This window comes from Leuciscus leuciscus (genome assembly GCF_965113295.1).
Source record: "Leuciscus leuciscus genome assembly, chromosome: 4".
Classification (NCBI taxonomy): Eukaryota; Metazoa; Chordata; class Actinopteri; order Cypriniformes; family Leuciscidae; genus Leuciscus; species Leuciscus leuciscus.
In genome coordinates this window covers 4,056,932-4,073,143 of record NC_138728.1, presented here as the reverse complement: position 1 = coordinate 4,073,143, position 16,212 = coordinate 4,056,932, and the positions used below count along the sequence as shown (strand labels likewise).

The following is a 16,212-nucleotide window of genomic DNA, read 5'->3' as shown; positions in this document are numbered from 1 at the left end:
AAATGACGATATTAAAGTTTTCGTCTGAGAAAGAATGTGAACGCAGTGCTAAAGTGCTAAAGAAAGTGAAAAGAACGTGTGAGTAAATGAGGGAGAAAAGAAAGTTAAAGGAAAGTTGATAGATGGAAGTCGTAAGAAGATTGAAGGTTAAAAGAAGGTTGAAAGATTTAAGTCTTAAGGGAATCCTTTGAAGGAAAGATCTATAATAATATTCTTTTTTTATTTTTTAAAAGTACTGTATTTTATTTTATTTTTCTAAACTGTTTTAATTATTCTTATTTCTTTTCATTATTTTAATTTCTTCTATGTAAAGCACTTTGAATTGCCATTGTGTATGAAATGTGCTATATAAATAAACTTGCCTTGCCTTGCCTTATACCGGTAAATAACGCGAAATGTTTAGAAAAGTTATAAAAACAGAGAAACATAGCTATTTTAGTTCCCCTCACTCCACAACAAATACTTTAAATTGAACAGGCCTATTCAGGAACAGAACAAGAAAGTCTAGTTGATTATACTTAAACGTAGCGTTAGTTCTGGCAGGTCATGTTAGTCAAGCTCGCATCAGCTGACTCTCAGCTGATCCACATCTACCTATAGCAGGGTTTCTCAAACTCGGTCCTGGAGGGCCACTGTCCTGCACAGTTTAGCTCCAACCCTGATCAAACACACCTAGCTGTGAGTTTCTAGTGATCCTGAAGACATTGATTAGCTTGCTCAGGTGTGTTTGCGCTAAACTGTGCAGGATAGTGGCCCTCCAGGACCGAGTTTGAGAAACCCTTACCTACATTTACATTTACATTTAGTCATTTAGCAGACGCCCTTATCCAAAGCGACTTACAAATTAGGACTAAGTTCAGCGAGTCATCATAAAGAGGCAAAAGCAACAACAACGCAGGAAGTGCTCAAAATACGAAGTTCAGGTATTATTCAGAGTAGCATAAGCCTGATAAGTGATGTTTCAAAGGGAAAGGATTTTTTTTAAAAAAATTTTTTATTTTTTTTATAAGGTTAAGTGCTCACGGAAGAGATTGGTTTTCAGCTGTTTTTTGAATGTTGTCAGGGATTCTGCATTCCGGATGAGGGTGGGGAGAGCGTTCCACCAGCATGGAACTGTAAATGAGAATGTTCTGGAAAGTGATTTTGTGGCTTTCTGTGATGGAACCACGAGACGTCGCTCGTTGACCGATCGTAGGTGTCTGGTAGGGATGTAGACTCGTAGGAGTGAGTGAAAGTAGGAGGGAGCTGAGCCTGTGATAGTTCTGTAAGCAAGCGTCAGTGCCTTGAACTTGATGCGAGCAGCTAGAGGTAGCCAGTGCAGAGAGATGAACAGAGGAGTGACGTGGGCCCTCTTGGGCTCGTTGAAGACAAGACGAGCTGCAGCATTCTGGATCATCTGTAGGGGTTTGGTCGCACATGCTGGGAGTCCAGCCAGAAGGGCATTGCAGTAGTCAAGCCTAGAGATGACCAGGGCCTGGACGATAAGTTGTGTTGCATGCTCAGTTAGGAAAGGCCTGATCTTCCTGATGTTGTGCAGTGCAAACCTGCATGATCGAGCTGTCTTTGAAATGTGATCTGTGAAGGTCAGCTGGTCATCAAACGTTACTCCAAGATTTCTGACCGATCTTGATGGGGTGATTAATGATGACTCTAGCTGGATGGTGAAGTCGTGCTGTAGAGACGGATTGGCAGGGAGGACGAGAAGCTCAGTCTTTGCCAGGTTGAGCTGCAGGTGGTGTTCCTTCATCCATGTGGAGATGTCCGCCAGACAGCTTGAGACCCGTGCAGCTACTGTGGGATCATCTGGTTGAAAGGAGAGGAAGAGCTGTGTGTCATCAGCATAGCAGTGGTAGGAAAAACCGTGTGCCTGTATGATGTGTCCCAGTGATGTGGTGTAGATGGAGAAGAGGAGGGGACCAAGAACTGAACCCTGGGGAACCCCTGTGGTCAGCTGATGTGCTCTGGATACCTCGCCTCTCCATGCGACCTTGAAGGACCTACCTGTGAGATAGGACTCAAACCAGTGGAGTGAAGTTCCTGTGATGCCCAGTGATGAGAGGGTGGACAGAAGGATCTGATGATTCACCGTGTCGAAGGCAGCAGACAGATCCAGGAGAATGAGGACTGAAGATTTGGAAGCAGCTTTTGCGATCCGTAGGGCTTCTGTGACTGACAGTAATGCAGTCTCAGTTGAATGTCCTTTCTTGAAGCCAGATTGGTTGACATCCAGCTGGTTGTTTAGAGACAAGAAGGATGTTAGTTGGTTGAAGACAGCTCTTTCAAGTGTCTTCGCAATGAATGGTAGGAGAGAGATAGGTCTGTAATTCTCTACCAATGATGTGTTTAGCGTTGGTTTTTTGAGCAGTGGAGTAACCCGAGCCTGCTTGAATGCTGTAGGGAAGGTGCCAGTGTGGAGGGATGAGTTGATGATGTGTGTTCATACCTATATGAATACGACGCCTATCACTACATAAATAAGCTCCTTCAGTGTTATCAGCAGCTATCGGGTTTCTCAGGAGCGAATTACCCTCCTCCCTCCCCAGCTCCTCCTCTCGCCCAGTCAGGATTGGGCATTCTGATTCCCCTTGAATCAGAATAAATTCTCGAATTATGTTGTACTTTAAAATCTTGAATTAAATATATTTGCAAACATTCATGTTGGTTCTGTTCTGTTTACCCTAAGCGGGGTTATTGCTCTTATCCATGCTAGGCTGTATGGACGCGCAGGGAGTTCTCGCCCAGAACGGAACCATATCGCCAATCCAAAATGTATGCTAATTGTCCAACGCGACACGCACAGAGCTTTGTTCGGTTATGGGTAGGTTTAGGTCTGGGGTAGGGTTAGGGTTAGACCGCTAGGAGGCGCCTTCTGGCCCATATCTCTGCGTCTCATATTGACGCTAAAGGGTGCCATGTGCGTTCGATGTAGACGAAATGTCAAAAGCGTCAGTATATGACGCCTTGGGATGAGAACGGGCTGCAATTGTCAATCGTATTTGACGGTAGTGTTCCTGACAGAACTTAATTTATGGCAGCAACTGAACATAAGTTTTTGAGTTTAAATAGCTGGAAATTTTGTCAACAAACAATACATTATGATCAACAATCTTCTGCTGAGCTTGAAACTGAATCTGAACTTGTAATACTTCTTAAGACCTTATTGTAAAAGATCTGCCAATGAACTGATGAACCGCTCATTTCTAGCTGGAGCACAATGACATCTCAGGTCTCAAATACGGTCCTGCGACTGCAGGCTGAGGACGTCCAGACACTGAAAGAGGGAATTAACTTCAAGAAAAACCCAGAGGATGGCAAATGTTACATCATTTACAAAGTCAAAGACAAACTACGAGCGTGTAGAAACCAGTGCAAACACCAGGGTGGACTCTTCATTAAAGACATGGAGGACATGGATGGCAGGTGAGTGAACCTAAACTCATTTAAACAGAAATAATGAGAGATAATGAGAAGAAGAAGAACTGGTGTGAAAGAACTGGTGTGAACTGGTGTGAAATAATTGTTTAATTGTGCAATAATTGTTTATGTAAGGATCATGTGACATTGAAGACTGCAGTAATAATGCTGAAAATTCGGCTTTGCCATCACAGGAATAAATTACATTTGAAAATATACTAAAATAGAGAACAATTCTTTAAATTTGAAGAATAATTCACAATTTTACTGTTATTTTTTTAATCAAATAAATGCAGCCTTGGTGAGCGCAAGAGACGCAAGTAATATAAAATGCATTATTGTTATTATTTAGCAGACAAACTGTCACGTGTTGAGTTTGTGCATTCATGAGAGTTTATTTTTTACCTGTTTTTCTGTTCATGTCTGAATTTCTTTGATAATCTTCTAGATCAGTTCGCCTCCGTTCTCTCCCTGTTTCTTTCTGTTACTGTTGTGTTCAGTTCTGTTCAGGTGTGTAATTAGCCCACTCTTGTTTTCTGTCTATTTAAACCCTGTGTTTCTTTCAGTTCATTGTCAGTTCTACGTCATGTTAAAGCTGCAGTCCGTAGCTTTTTGGGGGTTAAAAATTATCCAAAATAATTTTTTGATCAAGTACATAACCAGCCAGTGTTCAACACTCTCTGCTTGCCGTAGCTCGATTCAAAACGGTAAGCTTGTAATAATGTTTTTAATTCCAGTGGTACTGGTGGATTTCCGCGGGAAATTCGAGCATGTCTTTGCGTCATTACGTCAAATCTGTACACATAAAAAAGAGTCTCGGCTAGTAGGCTATGAGTGTGAGGATGTTGGAGGTGGAGATTTATAGCCTTTTCTCACAGCATTTGATATAATTAAACTTATCAATTTGATGGTGGATCCAGAAAGGTTCAAAGGACAATCACCAGTGACAACTGGAGAATCACCCGTTGTAAAATGCGAAAGACTACGGACTTTGGAGAAAAAAAAGACACTGTATCCGGCCCATGCAGAAACAAGGACAAATATTTGAAGGGCATTAAATGTAGTCACGCAATGCTGATGTTGTTAACATTAACAATTTGGGAACAAAGCATAATTTGCACGGTTTGACGTGATGTGATAAGCGATCGTTAGATTTAATCAGCGCGATTTACTGCAATGCTTTTTTCCCATAGTTGGTCAGAACAAAAGTGGATGTTACTTGTTCAGACGACATTTTCCGGTGAAAATTCTTATGTTGGTCATACTTCCAAAAAGTAGAATCTGTGATTGCGAATGCTAGTATCCACACCGGCGCGGCGACTGAAAGCCGCATATTCTCCTCAAAACATCGGATTCATCCGCGCTGTGCCGTGCCGAGGCACAACCCACGTAAAGTTGATAATTCCGCGAATAACTGCAATTGCAGATTTCGAACAGAGATGGCGACAAAGAGGAGAAACTGCGGACTGCAGCTTTAAGTTGGTTGTTCTGTTCCTGTGATTCTTTTTTTGTGAAGATTTGAGTTGATTTCTAAATAAAGACTGCTGCGCTTATAGATCCTGTTTCATCTCTTCTGCAACCAACACTGACACAAACACTTCAATACTGAGATTTACAATTCAATACTGTAGAAGTATATAAAAGGAATCATTAGACTGTGCTTGTGTGTTTGTGTAACAGCACAGTGCGCTGCACTAAACACTACTGGAAACTTAACGTGGCCACCATGGAGTACGTCAACCCTCCAGACAGCTTCATGCAAGATGAACTCGGTAAAATCATTGTTATTTAAAACTGCTACTGGAGAAATGGAATCTTTCCATTCCACAAAAGGTTCTTTATAGTGGAAAAGGTATTTTGTTCACTGAATGGTTCTTTAATGACATCGCTTTGAAAACCCCCTTTTGGAACCTTTATTTTTAAGTTTATAAACATTTGATGTAATTTTAATTCCCACTAATCATTTTTAAAAACATAATACTGATAGGTGTGTATAATACACACACACACATATAAAGTATACATAGATGTATATTATTAGTATATTTGTCGGAAGCGAATGTTCTAAGAACATTTTTCTAGCGTTTCCATTAAGTAATAAAAACATTATTTCTGAAAGTTCTCTTTTTCTTGGTTATGCAAACATTAAAGAAACATTCCATTTTATAATTTTGCAAACATTATGGAAATGACACTTTTGAATGTTCTCTGAACGTTCTGAAACAAGTAGCAACAAACTATAATCATTTCCATCAACGATGTGTAATCAAGGTTTTTGTGCTAGCATGTTAAGTACATTGTGAAAAACCAGATCACTCTGACTGAATGTTCTTTCAGCCTTACTGGAAGAATGTTTGTTAATAATTTGCCAGAACGTTAGTCAAATTTCTGAGAAAGTTTCCTGTTAACGGGAACTGTTATCATCTTATTGGATTTGTTTTTGTGTGTGTGTGTGTGTGTGTGTAGAGGCAGTGCTGTCAGACACTGACGGTAGTTTAGAGCTGGTTGAGTTGAATCCTCCAGACCCCTGGACAGCAGAGCCGAGAGAAGCACAAGAGCTACAGGCCGGAGAGATCACGGTAAATCACACTCATTAATGATCAGCGCTGGTCAGAACATGCAGTCTACCCGAGTCTAACCCTGCATCAGTCTAGCAATGTTATTTTATGGTTGCAAAAAATAAAAGAACTCAATACGCTAACGCACTGACTGACACACAGCGTAAGTGTGCACACAGAAAGCAGCGTCTCTCACCATGCGATCGTGAGTTCAGTACTTGTTCACTCTTATTTCGCTTGAATGGTCAAATACACATGCAATTATGTCAAAATGTCCATCGTGTGGAGTATTCATGTAAACACAGCCGGCTATGTCTCAAGTGAAAGTAAACATTTCGGATTTGTATCAGTATAATGCAGGGTTTCTCAAACTCGGTCGGGCCACTGTCCTGCATAGTTTAGCTCCAACCCTGATCAAACACACCTGAGCAAGCTAATCAATGTCTTCCGGATCAAACTCACAGCTAGGCGTGTTTGATCAGGGTTGGAGCTAAACTGTGCAGGACAGTGGCCCTCCAGGACCGAGTTTTAGAAACCCTGGTATAATGGATCCGTGCGTTTGGCCTTAAAGTGACAGCAGCCTAATAAACCTGATGCTCTGTGTCATTAATGTGAATTTTTAAAAAAGAGAGAAAATAACTTACTGCTCTTGACTGCATAACTTTTCTTTAGCTTCAAAAAGAATACATTTATACTTAATTTATACAGTGAAGACTATGCAATATTTTGATTATTAAATGTCTGTGCTAATTGAAACTGCATGTTCATAGCTGCCAACTTTTGAGTTTATCTTGGAGTGAGAATTATGGGGGGGGGGGGGGGGTATTGTCATAGTGTATTGTGATTGTCAAAACATTTTAGAACTTAAACTGAATTTTATTAGGCTTAGTGACAACATGTTACAATGTGTAAGCTATGTTTTTTTAAATTATTGCTTGACACAAATTTCACGATTTCAATTCAATTAAATTCTTGTGATTTTATTTAATATTGACTCATTTGGATAAATATTAGGTACACAAGATAGGCGTTCGTTTTTCTCAAGAAAAAAGAAATCTCACCTAATGCTGTAAACATACAGAGAGCCCTATCAGCTGGTAGTATTATTTAAGGTTAAAAATACCTCAAATTAAATATAATGCTTTTTTTATTATAATGACAACTTTATTTAATGATATAAGTAAAAAATATAATAAATATGTAATATAGTACACATATTTAGCTAAATACTCTCTATAGCTCTTTTTTTCTAGCCAACGTGCCTATATTATGGTCATTAAATGGCTTTCCTGAGGTAAATGTTATGTGACATAATAGTTCTCCAGCTGTTTTATTGACCCCTTTCCGCGGATGAAAAACACTGCTTGATCGATATTATGTATAAGGAATATACATTTCGGTAAGTTGTACTGTATCTTTCCACAGTGTTCGTGTTTATTTACAATTAGCTAGTAGAGATGATCGGTTCACGTGCCGCTAGGGATCTGTCACTCATATTTACATTTATTTACATATATTTTTAAAAGCTTTTTGTATCAACTGAAATGTATCCTTTAATAAAGTTAATAAAATAATAAAATACATATTATCTTTATATTAGAAATGATCTTGTTTTTGCAGTTGACACCACCTATTTTGTCATGTCCCTCATGGCCTTCTATGAAAGTGTACTTGGGATATGAATAATAAAATTAGAAAAAAGTCCATACATTTTGCCATTCCCTTGAATATTTATCTGTGCTTTTTTGCTGGTAATGTTTTTTTTTCCAAGTAAATTCATGATTATTCATTAAAATTACATTATTTAGTTCAGTCCCTTTTAATCCCTCAACCCCGTTACGCTATTCATCATTCTTCCCCCATAAAACTAATGAACGGATCCTTATGTGACACCAATAACAGGAAATAACATCATAGAAGTCTTCTGAACAACATTATGTGTAGACACAGGCAAGTTACCGCCTTCTTTTATAGCTACAACTTATTTAGAATTGTGATATTGTGGTTGTCAAGCTCAACGACTCAACCCTGTTACATCAAATAAAGATAGAATTCTATTACTTGTGAAAATGATCTTTGTTATTTCAACAATATACATGATTTCTTAATACCATGCATGCCATGTGCTCTCCTGTTATTCACTACATGTAGAGCGGTGGCCATTTTCGAGCAAAAAAATCACAACCCCGTTACTTTTTTGCCACGAAGCTTGCGCACATGCAATAAAAACACACAATGTTCGCGCGCGCACACACACACACACACACACACACACACACACACACACACACACACACACACACACACACACACACACACACACACACACATCAAAAAAGCACACAAGTAATATGTTTTATTTTGATGACCTATTTAGTCAGTTTATAATGTTCTAATGTGAGTTCTTGTTGTTTTTCCTGTAAAACTGAGTTGCAATTGCAATTTATATGTTTTTTTTCTTGGTTACATAATGAAATACAGTGCATATAGAAAAACTTACAGTGAATTTGAAATCTCTTCAACCCCATTACCATCTTCAACCCTGTTACCCTAGTCTCAACCCCGTCACACCTACATAAAACATTTTTTTTTTTAATTACGTTTATGAATAAGTAATTTAATGTTTGTTGAACTTAGTCTGAAATGTTCAGAGCAATCATAAGAATATTGATTTTAGTTCAAATTCTGAAGTTAAGCCACATCTTTGATCAAAAATGATGAGATTGCTGTCACAAAAAGTGCCCATTTCAGGCTTTAGTATAGCATAAGTGTAAAAAAGATATGTACAATTTACATACAAATACTTAATTAGTGTGAGGGACATCTGATTAATAGGAAAATGTTGATTTCATTACAAATATATTTTATAATCATATTTAGAGAGCTCCCATACTGTCCATAACGGGGGTTGAAGACTAATAGTGCCCATATCTCAAAATAATTACCAATAATAATAGGGGTTTGATGTCTGAGGTGGGAAAATATGTTTTTCTGGAAGTTAAATATGTAATTAATGTTGTGGGGTGTTCAGAAAAGTAATACATACAAGTAAAAAATCCAAAAATGTCCAAATCGTACCGGTTTCGTGGAATGACTCACTTATTGTTTGAATTTCATAATAAAATTGACAGAATCTGATTTTTTAAATATATATATCATAAGTAACCTGCTCTGTCTAGTCTGTCGGTCTCCGTGTCCTCTTTGCTTCGCGATAAACAAACTCAAAAACTCAGGGATAACAGAACAACCTACGATACGCAACGGACGACAGACTACTGGACAGAACTAAACACTGGCTTAAATACACAGGCAAACAGGAGTTAACAAGACACCGCTGACAAGTATGAGGTGCCCATAGGGACAACCAAATTCATTCACATAATATAATGAAATGCTCACACACATACAAGTGAAATGCTTTTACAAACACAACTGAAACGCTCTCATGCATACAACTGAAAATATTACGCTCACACACACAACTGAAACGCTCACACACACACAACTGAAATGCTCTCATACATACAACTGAAAATATTACGCTCACACACACACAACTGAAATGCTCTCATACATACAACTGAAAATATTACGCTCACACACACACAACTGAAACACTCACACACACACAACTGAAATGCTCACACACATACAAGTGAAATGCTTTTACAAACACAAGTGAAACGCTCTCATACATACAGCTGAAAATATTACGCTCACACACACAACTGAAATGCTCTCACACACACAACTGAAATGCTCTCACACACACAACTGAAATGCTCTCTCACACACAAGTGAAATGCTCTCACACACACAACTGAAATGCTCTCACACACACAAGTGAAATGCTCTCACACACACAACTGAAACGCTCACACACACACACAACTGAAATGCTCACACACATACAAGTGAAATGCTTTTACAAACACAACTGAAACGCTCTCACTTACACAACTGAAAAGCATTTCAGAATGATGTTGTATGCAAGCATTTCAGTTGTGTGTGTGAGAGCGTTTCACTTGTAGGTGTGTGAGCATTTCAGTGGTGTGTGTGAGAGCATTTCAGTGGTGTGTGTGAGAGCATTTCAGTTGAAACGGAAGGTGGTTAAAGTCTCCAGTCCAGTTGGTGGCAGTAGTGCACCTCAAGACGAAGAACTAGAAGCTGACTGTTGAAAGAAAGCATAGTAAACTAGCGCAAGTTGGCCATAAATTCACAGATTCGAACTTCCCGCGGGTCAATAACTCGTGAGCTAAATGTTGTTAATACACAAATAACACCTCGTTTTAATCGTAGTAATGTAGACAAGCAGCTGCAACCTAATTTTCCTCAAAACGAGCTTTCCCTCGCAGTGGACAAAACACATTGAACACTATGCGCAGGTCGGCAGAGAGGCAGATCCGAAGGGACCGGTTATACTACAAAACTTATTTTGAATAAATATAATTTTATGATTATTATTTATGAAAAATATTCAATAACTGCACTGTAATTCACTTTATTGTTGACAAATTCAGTTCGCACATCACTGCTGTCCTGATGGTTATACTACAACACTAATTTTGAATAAATATATTTTATGATTATTATTTATGAAAAATATTCAATAACTGCACTGTAATTCACTGTATTGTTGCCAAATTCAGTTCACACATCACTGCTGTCCTGATGGTTATACTACAATTTATTTTGAAAAAAAAAAGTTTCTTTTTGATGATTTTTATTATGAAAAATATTCAATAACTTCACTGTAATTCACTGTATTGTTGCCAAATTCAGTTCGCACATCACTGATGCCCTGATGGTTATACTACAACTTATTTTGAAAAAAATATATATATTTTTGATGATTTTTATTATGAAAAATATTCAATAACTTCACTGTAATTCACTGTATTGTTGCCAAATTCAGTTCGCACATCACTGCTGTCCTGATGGTTATACTACAATTTATTTAAAAAAAAAAAAAAGTTTCTTTTTGATCATTTTTATTATGAAAAATATTCAATAACTGCACTGTAATTCACTGTATTGTTGCCAAATTCAGTTCGCACATCACTGCTGTCCTGATGGTTATACTACAATTTATTTTGAAAAAAAAAAAAGTTTCTATTTGATGATTTTTATTATGAAAAATATTCAGTAACCACTGTAATTCACTGTATTGTTGCCAAATTCAGTTCGCACATCACTGATGCCCTGATGGTTATACTACAACTTATTTTGAAAAAAAAAAAAGTTTCTATTTGATGATTTTTATTATGAAAAATATTCAGTAACCACTGTAATTCACTGTATTGTTGCCAAATTCAGGTTATACATCACTGATGCCCTGATGGTTATACTACAACACTTATTTTGGGGAAAATATATTTATTTTAAATTGTATATACAATTGTAAATGTTTGTAACTTCACTCTAATTCAAAACTTCACTGTATACAATTAAAAAAAATTTTTTCAAAAATAAGTGTAGTATAACCATCAGGACAGCAGTGATGTGCGAACTGAATTTGGCAACAATACAGTGAATAACAGTGAAGTTATTGAATATTTTTCATAAATAATAATCATAAAAAATATTCAAAAATATATTTATTCAAAATAAATGTTGTAGTATAATCATCAGGGCATCAGTGATGTGTGAACTGAATTTGATGACACTATAGTGTGTAACAGAGAAATTATTGACTGTTTTCGTAGTAACGCTTTTCGGGTTTTGCACTTTGCAGACGGTCCCTTCGGATCTGCCTCTCTGCCGCCTTTACTCTTCACGTCACATTACTACGATTAAAACGAGGTGTTATTTGTGTATTAACAACATTTAGCTCACGAGTTATTGACCCGCGGGAAGTTCGCATCTGTGAATTTATGGCCAACTTGCGCTAGTTTACTATGCTTTCTTTCAACAGTCAGCTTCTAGTTCTTCGTCTTGAGGTGCACTACTGCCACCAACTGGACTGGAGACTTTAACCACCTTTCGTTTCAACTGAAATGCTCTCACACACACCACTGAAATGCTCACACACCTACAAGTGAAACGCTCTCACACACACAACTGAAATGCTCTCACACACACACAACTGAAATGCTTTTCAGTTGTGTGAGTGAGAGCATTTCAGTTGTGTGTGTGTGAGCGTTTCAGTTGTGCGTGTGAGAGCGTTTCAGTTGTGTTTGTGAAAGCATTTCAGTTGTGTTTGTGAAAGCATTTCACTTGTATGTGTGTGAGCATTTCAGTTGTGTGTGTGAGAGCATTTCAGTTGTGTTTGTGAAAGCATTTCACTTGTATGTGTGTGAGCATTTCAGTTGTGTGTGTGAGAGCATTTCAGTTGTGTGTGTGAGAGCATTTCAGTTGTGTTTGTGAAAGCATTTCACTTGTATGTGTGTGAGCATTTCAGTTGTGTGTGTGAGAGTGTTTCAGTTGTGTTTGTGAAAGCATTTCACTTGTATGTGTGTGAGCATTTCAGTTGTGTGTGTGAGAGTGTTTCAGTTGTGTTTGTGAAAGCATTTCACTTGTATGTGTGTGAGCATTTCAGTTGTGTGTATGAGAGTGTTTCAGTTGTGTGTGTGAGAGCATTTCAGTTGTGTGTGTGAGAGCATTTCAGTTGTGTGTGTGAGCGTAATATTTTCAGCTGTATGTATGAGAGCGTTTCACTTGTGTTTGTAAAAGCATTTCACTTGTATGTGTGTGAGCATTTCAGTTGTGTGTGTGTGAGTGTTTCAGTTGTGTGTGTGAGCGTAATATTTTCAGTTGTATGCATGAGAGCGTTTCAGTTGTGTGTGTGAGCGTAATATTTTCAGTTGTATGTATGAGAGCGTTTCAGTTGTGTGTGTGAGCGTAATATTTTCAGTTGTATGCATGAGAGCGTTTCAGTTGTGTTTGTAAAAGCATTTCACTTGTATGTGTGTGAGCATTTCATTATATTATGTGAATGAATTTGGTTTCATATGTGTATGTGAGAGGAAAAGTACATGTATATGCATGGTAATTCTGAATAATGTCCCTAGGGGCACCTCATAATAAACAGGTTTAATTAACATGCAGAGCTGCCAACTCTCATGCATTCACCCTGAGACTCACACGATTGACACTTTTCACACGCTGGGAATTTCGGATCATTTTACTGACTCTCTTGTTTGTTCGATCTCGTTCATCAAGATGAACGAATCATTTTTCGAGTCATTTCGTTCATTCAAGTCAAGTGGCTTTAAATGTTGTACTTTTTTTAACAGCCAAATTCCCCGAACACATCCACCAACGCATTCGTGATCATGTTCTGAATTATAAAATCATTATAATGCAGTTAAAAATAATTTACAGGGAATATAAATAATTACTTTACCTTCCGAGTCTTTCGTTCATTTGTCACACTGTCATCCGTTCATGAATGACCCATCCATCACTACTGCAAATTAGATCCTGCATCCTTCCCTGCTTCAACCTGCGTGTGACCGTGTGCTAGACCTGCAGTATTCTCATATAACAAAATAACGAAGAGTAAATAAATGCCAAAGGAAAAAAGTAGAGTAAATCATACTATGCAGCTGATACTCATGCTGATAGCATTCACAATTTGGGGGTTTTGAAAGAAATTAATATACTGTTATTCAGCTAGGGCGCCAGTAAAGTGTCAGTATAAAGACTTTTATAATGTTACAAAAATTTCTATAAACACTTTTTTTCTTTTTCTTTTTTACCTTACCATCAGGAATCCTGAAAAAAAAAAAAAGTCATGATTTCCACAAAAATATGAAGGAGCACTACTGTTTTCAACATTGATACTAATCAGATATGTTTCTTGAGCAGCAAATAATCATATTAGAATGATTTCTGAAGGATCATGTGACACTGAAGACTGCAGTAATGATGCTATAAATTACATTTTACAATATATTACCATAGAAAACAGCTATTTTAAACCGAAAGTGAAGTTCGCAGTGGCAAACTGTTTTATCACAATGCTAGCAAGTTTTATCATGTTGTTAGCATGTGTTCAGCATTATTTAGCATTTTGGTAACATGTTTTAATATATTGCTAACATGAATTAGCATGATGCTAACATGTTTTACATTGTTGACATGTAACACATTCAATCCATAAATACTCTCTGTGTGTGTTTGTTTCAGCTGACGTACATCACACACGCGTGTATGGAGCTTAAAGCGGGCAACAAGACGATGATGTTTGACCCGTGGCTCACTGGACCAGCGTTTGCGAGAGGCTGGTGGCTCGTTCATGAACCTCCGTCTGATGCCATGGACAGACTCAGTCAGGCAGACCTCATTTACATCAGCCACATGCATTCAGATCACCTGAGGTTACAGTCTGATCCACCACAACACTTCAACTGCATATATTATATTCCTTATATTAAATTATATTATATTATGCAAAAAAACAAACATTTAAAATCTAACTTTGCATCTTTTTTCTAACAGCTACCCAACTTTGCGACGTCTTTCCAAAAAGCGTCCAGATATTCCCATTTATGTCGGAAACACTTCACGGCCGGTGTTCTGGTGAGACTGAACGACTTCATACACTTTTAAAAATAAACTTTTGATGGTTCCAAGAAGAATCTTTAACATCAATGGAATCTTTCCATTCCACAAAAAGTTCTTTAATGGTGGAAAATGGTGATTTTAAGAACTATTCACTGAAAGGTTCTTTTATGGGAAAAGACCCCTTTTCGAATCTTTATTTTTAAGAGTCATTTTAATTGCAGCCAATACTTTTGAAGCATAAAAATGACAAACATAAATTTTCATCAGCTAAACTCCTTTGAACTAAAATATTTTCTTGAAGTAGCATCTGACATTTTAAGTTACTATTTCTATAATTTAACAGCACATTTGCATACTTCTACTAGTTTCTTTGTGTTTTGGTTCTGCGTTCCCTGTGCTTATTAGTTTCCATAGTTCCCTAATTTACGCACCTGTTCTGCTTTCTGTTGATTTCTTAGTCTGTGCTTTTAAGCCTTCGGTTCATTCAGCTCTTTGTCCGGTCTCGTTTGTTTATTGTCTGTGGCTGCTTTTCCTGTCTCCTCTGTTTTTCCTGAAGATTTGTAATTAAAAATTATTGTAGTCCTGTGCTTCATTGCAGCCACTCACCTGTAACAAAAATAAATGATTTAACTCATTATAATAAATAAGACAAAATATATTACTTCTATAACTTTTTACACTTGTATTTTTTGAAGTACTACCGTAATCTGCTGAGTTTCTACTTTAGAAAGAGACCAAAGCATTGATGAATTACAACCATTTAATGGGATAGTTCACCCAAAAATGAAAATTCTGTCATTAATTACTCACCCTCAAGACTTTCGTTCATCTTCGAAACACAAATGAAGATCTTTTTGATGAAATCTGAGAGCTTTCTGTCCCTCCATTGACAGCTATGCAACTACCAGTTTCAAGCCCCAGAAAGATAATAATTAAAAAAGACATAATTCAAGTAATTCATATGACTCCAGTGGTTTAACCTCAATTTTATGAAGCGACGCGAGTGCTTTGTTTGCGTAAAAAACATAATTTACCACTTTATTTACAATATATTAATGTTCAACGTCCGCCCTCACGTCAACACAACATGCATACATCGTGGTGCTCTCATGAACCCGCGTTGGAAATTCATATTTTGTAAATAAAGTGGTAAATAGTTTTTTTTTTGCACAAACAAAGCACTATCCCTTTAAGAACCGATAGTGCTTTTAACGTCTGTTCAAACGTGACAGTTCAGATGTTTTCAATGTGACATTTTTATGATTTAACTATTCATTTTGGTAACACTTTAGATTAGGGTCCAATTCTCACTATGAACTAGTTGCTTATTAGCGTGCATATTATATTGGCTGTTTATTAGTACTTATAAAGCACATACTAATGCCTTATTCTGAATGACCATATTCTACATCCCTTAATCCACCCAATACCTAAATTTAACAACTATACCGAACTATTACTAAGCAGTAATTAGGCGTTTATTGAGGCAAAAGTCGTAGTTAATAGTTAGTTAATAGTGAGAATTGGACCCTAAATTAAAGTGTGACCTTAGTTTTTAATCAACTCCGTTTTGGGAAACCCTGCTGATCCGGAGACCATCTGACTTGAGGATAAACAGCTTGTTTGTGTTTTGATGCAGGTATCTGGAGAAAAGTGGAGTGAATTTAACAAACATTAACGTGGTGCCATTCGGTGTATGGCAGAATGTAAGTGATACGGTGGGCTTTTTTTC

General features: G+C 37.3%; 1 protein-coding gene across 3 annotated transcripts in view; it reads left to right on the top strand.

Moving 5' to 3' along the window:
* cmah (cytidine monophospho-N-acetylneuraminic acid hydroxylase) overlaps window positions 1–16,212 on the top strand; it is a 39,393-nt gene that overhangs the window by 3,179 nt on the left and 20,002 nt on the right. For 2 of the 3 annotated variants that reach the window (XM_082168414.1, XM_082168413.1), the window contains exons 2-7: window positions 3,205–3,420; window positions 5,095–5,186; window positions 5,881–5,993; window positions 14,103–14,293; window positions 14,415–14,495; window positions 16,120–16,186. In XM_082168414.1, coding sequence (XP_082024540.1) covers window positions 3,215–3,420; window positions 5,095–5,186; window positions 5,881–5,993; window positions 14,103–14,293; window positions 14,415–14,495; window positions 16,120–16,186 — 750 coding nt within the window. In that variant the 5' untranslated portion in view covers window positions 3,205–3,214. Of the gene's footprint in view, window positions 1–3,204; window positions 3,421–5,094; window positions 5,187–5,880; window positions 5,994–14,102; window positions 14,294–14,414; window positions 14,496–16,119; window positions 16,187–16,212 lie in introns of those variants that run through there. The other variant, XM_082168415.1, reaches the window with a different exon arrangement.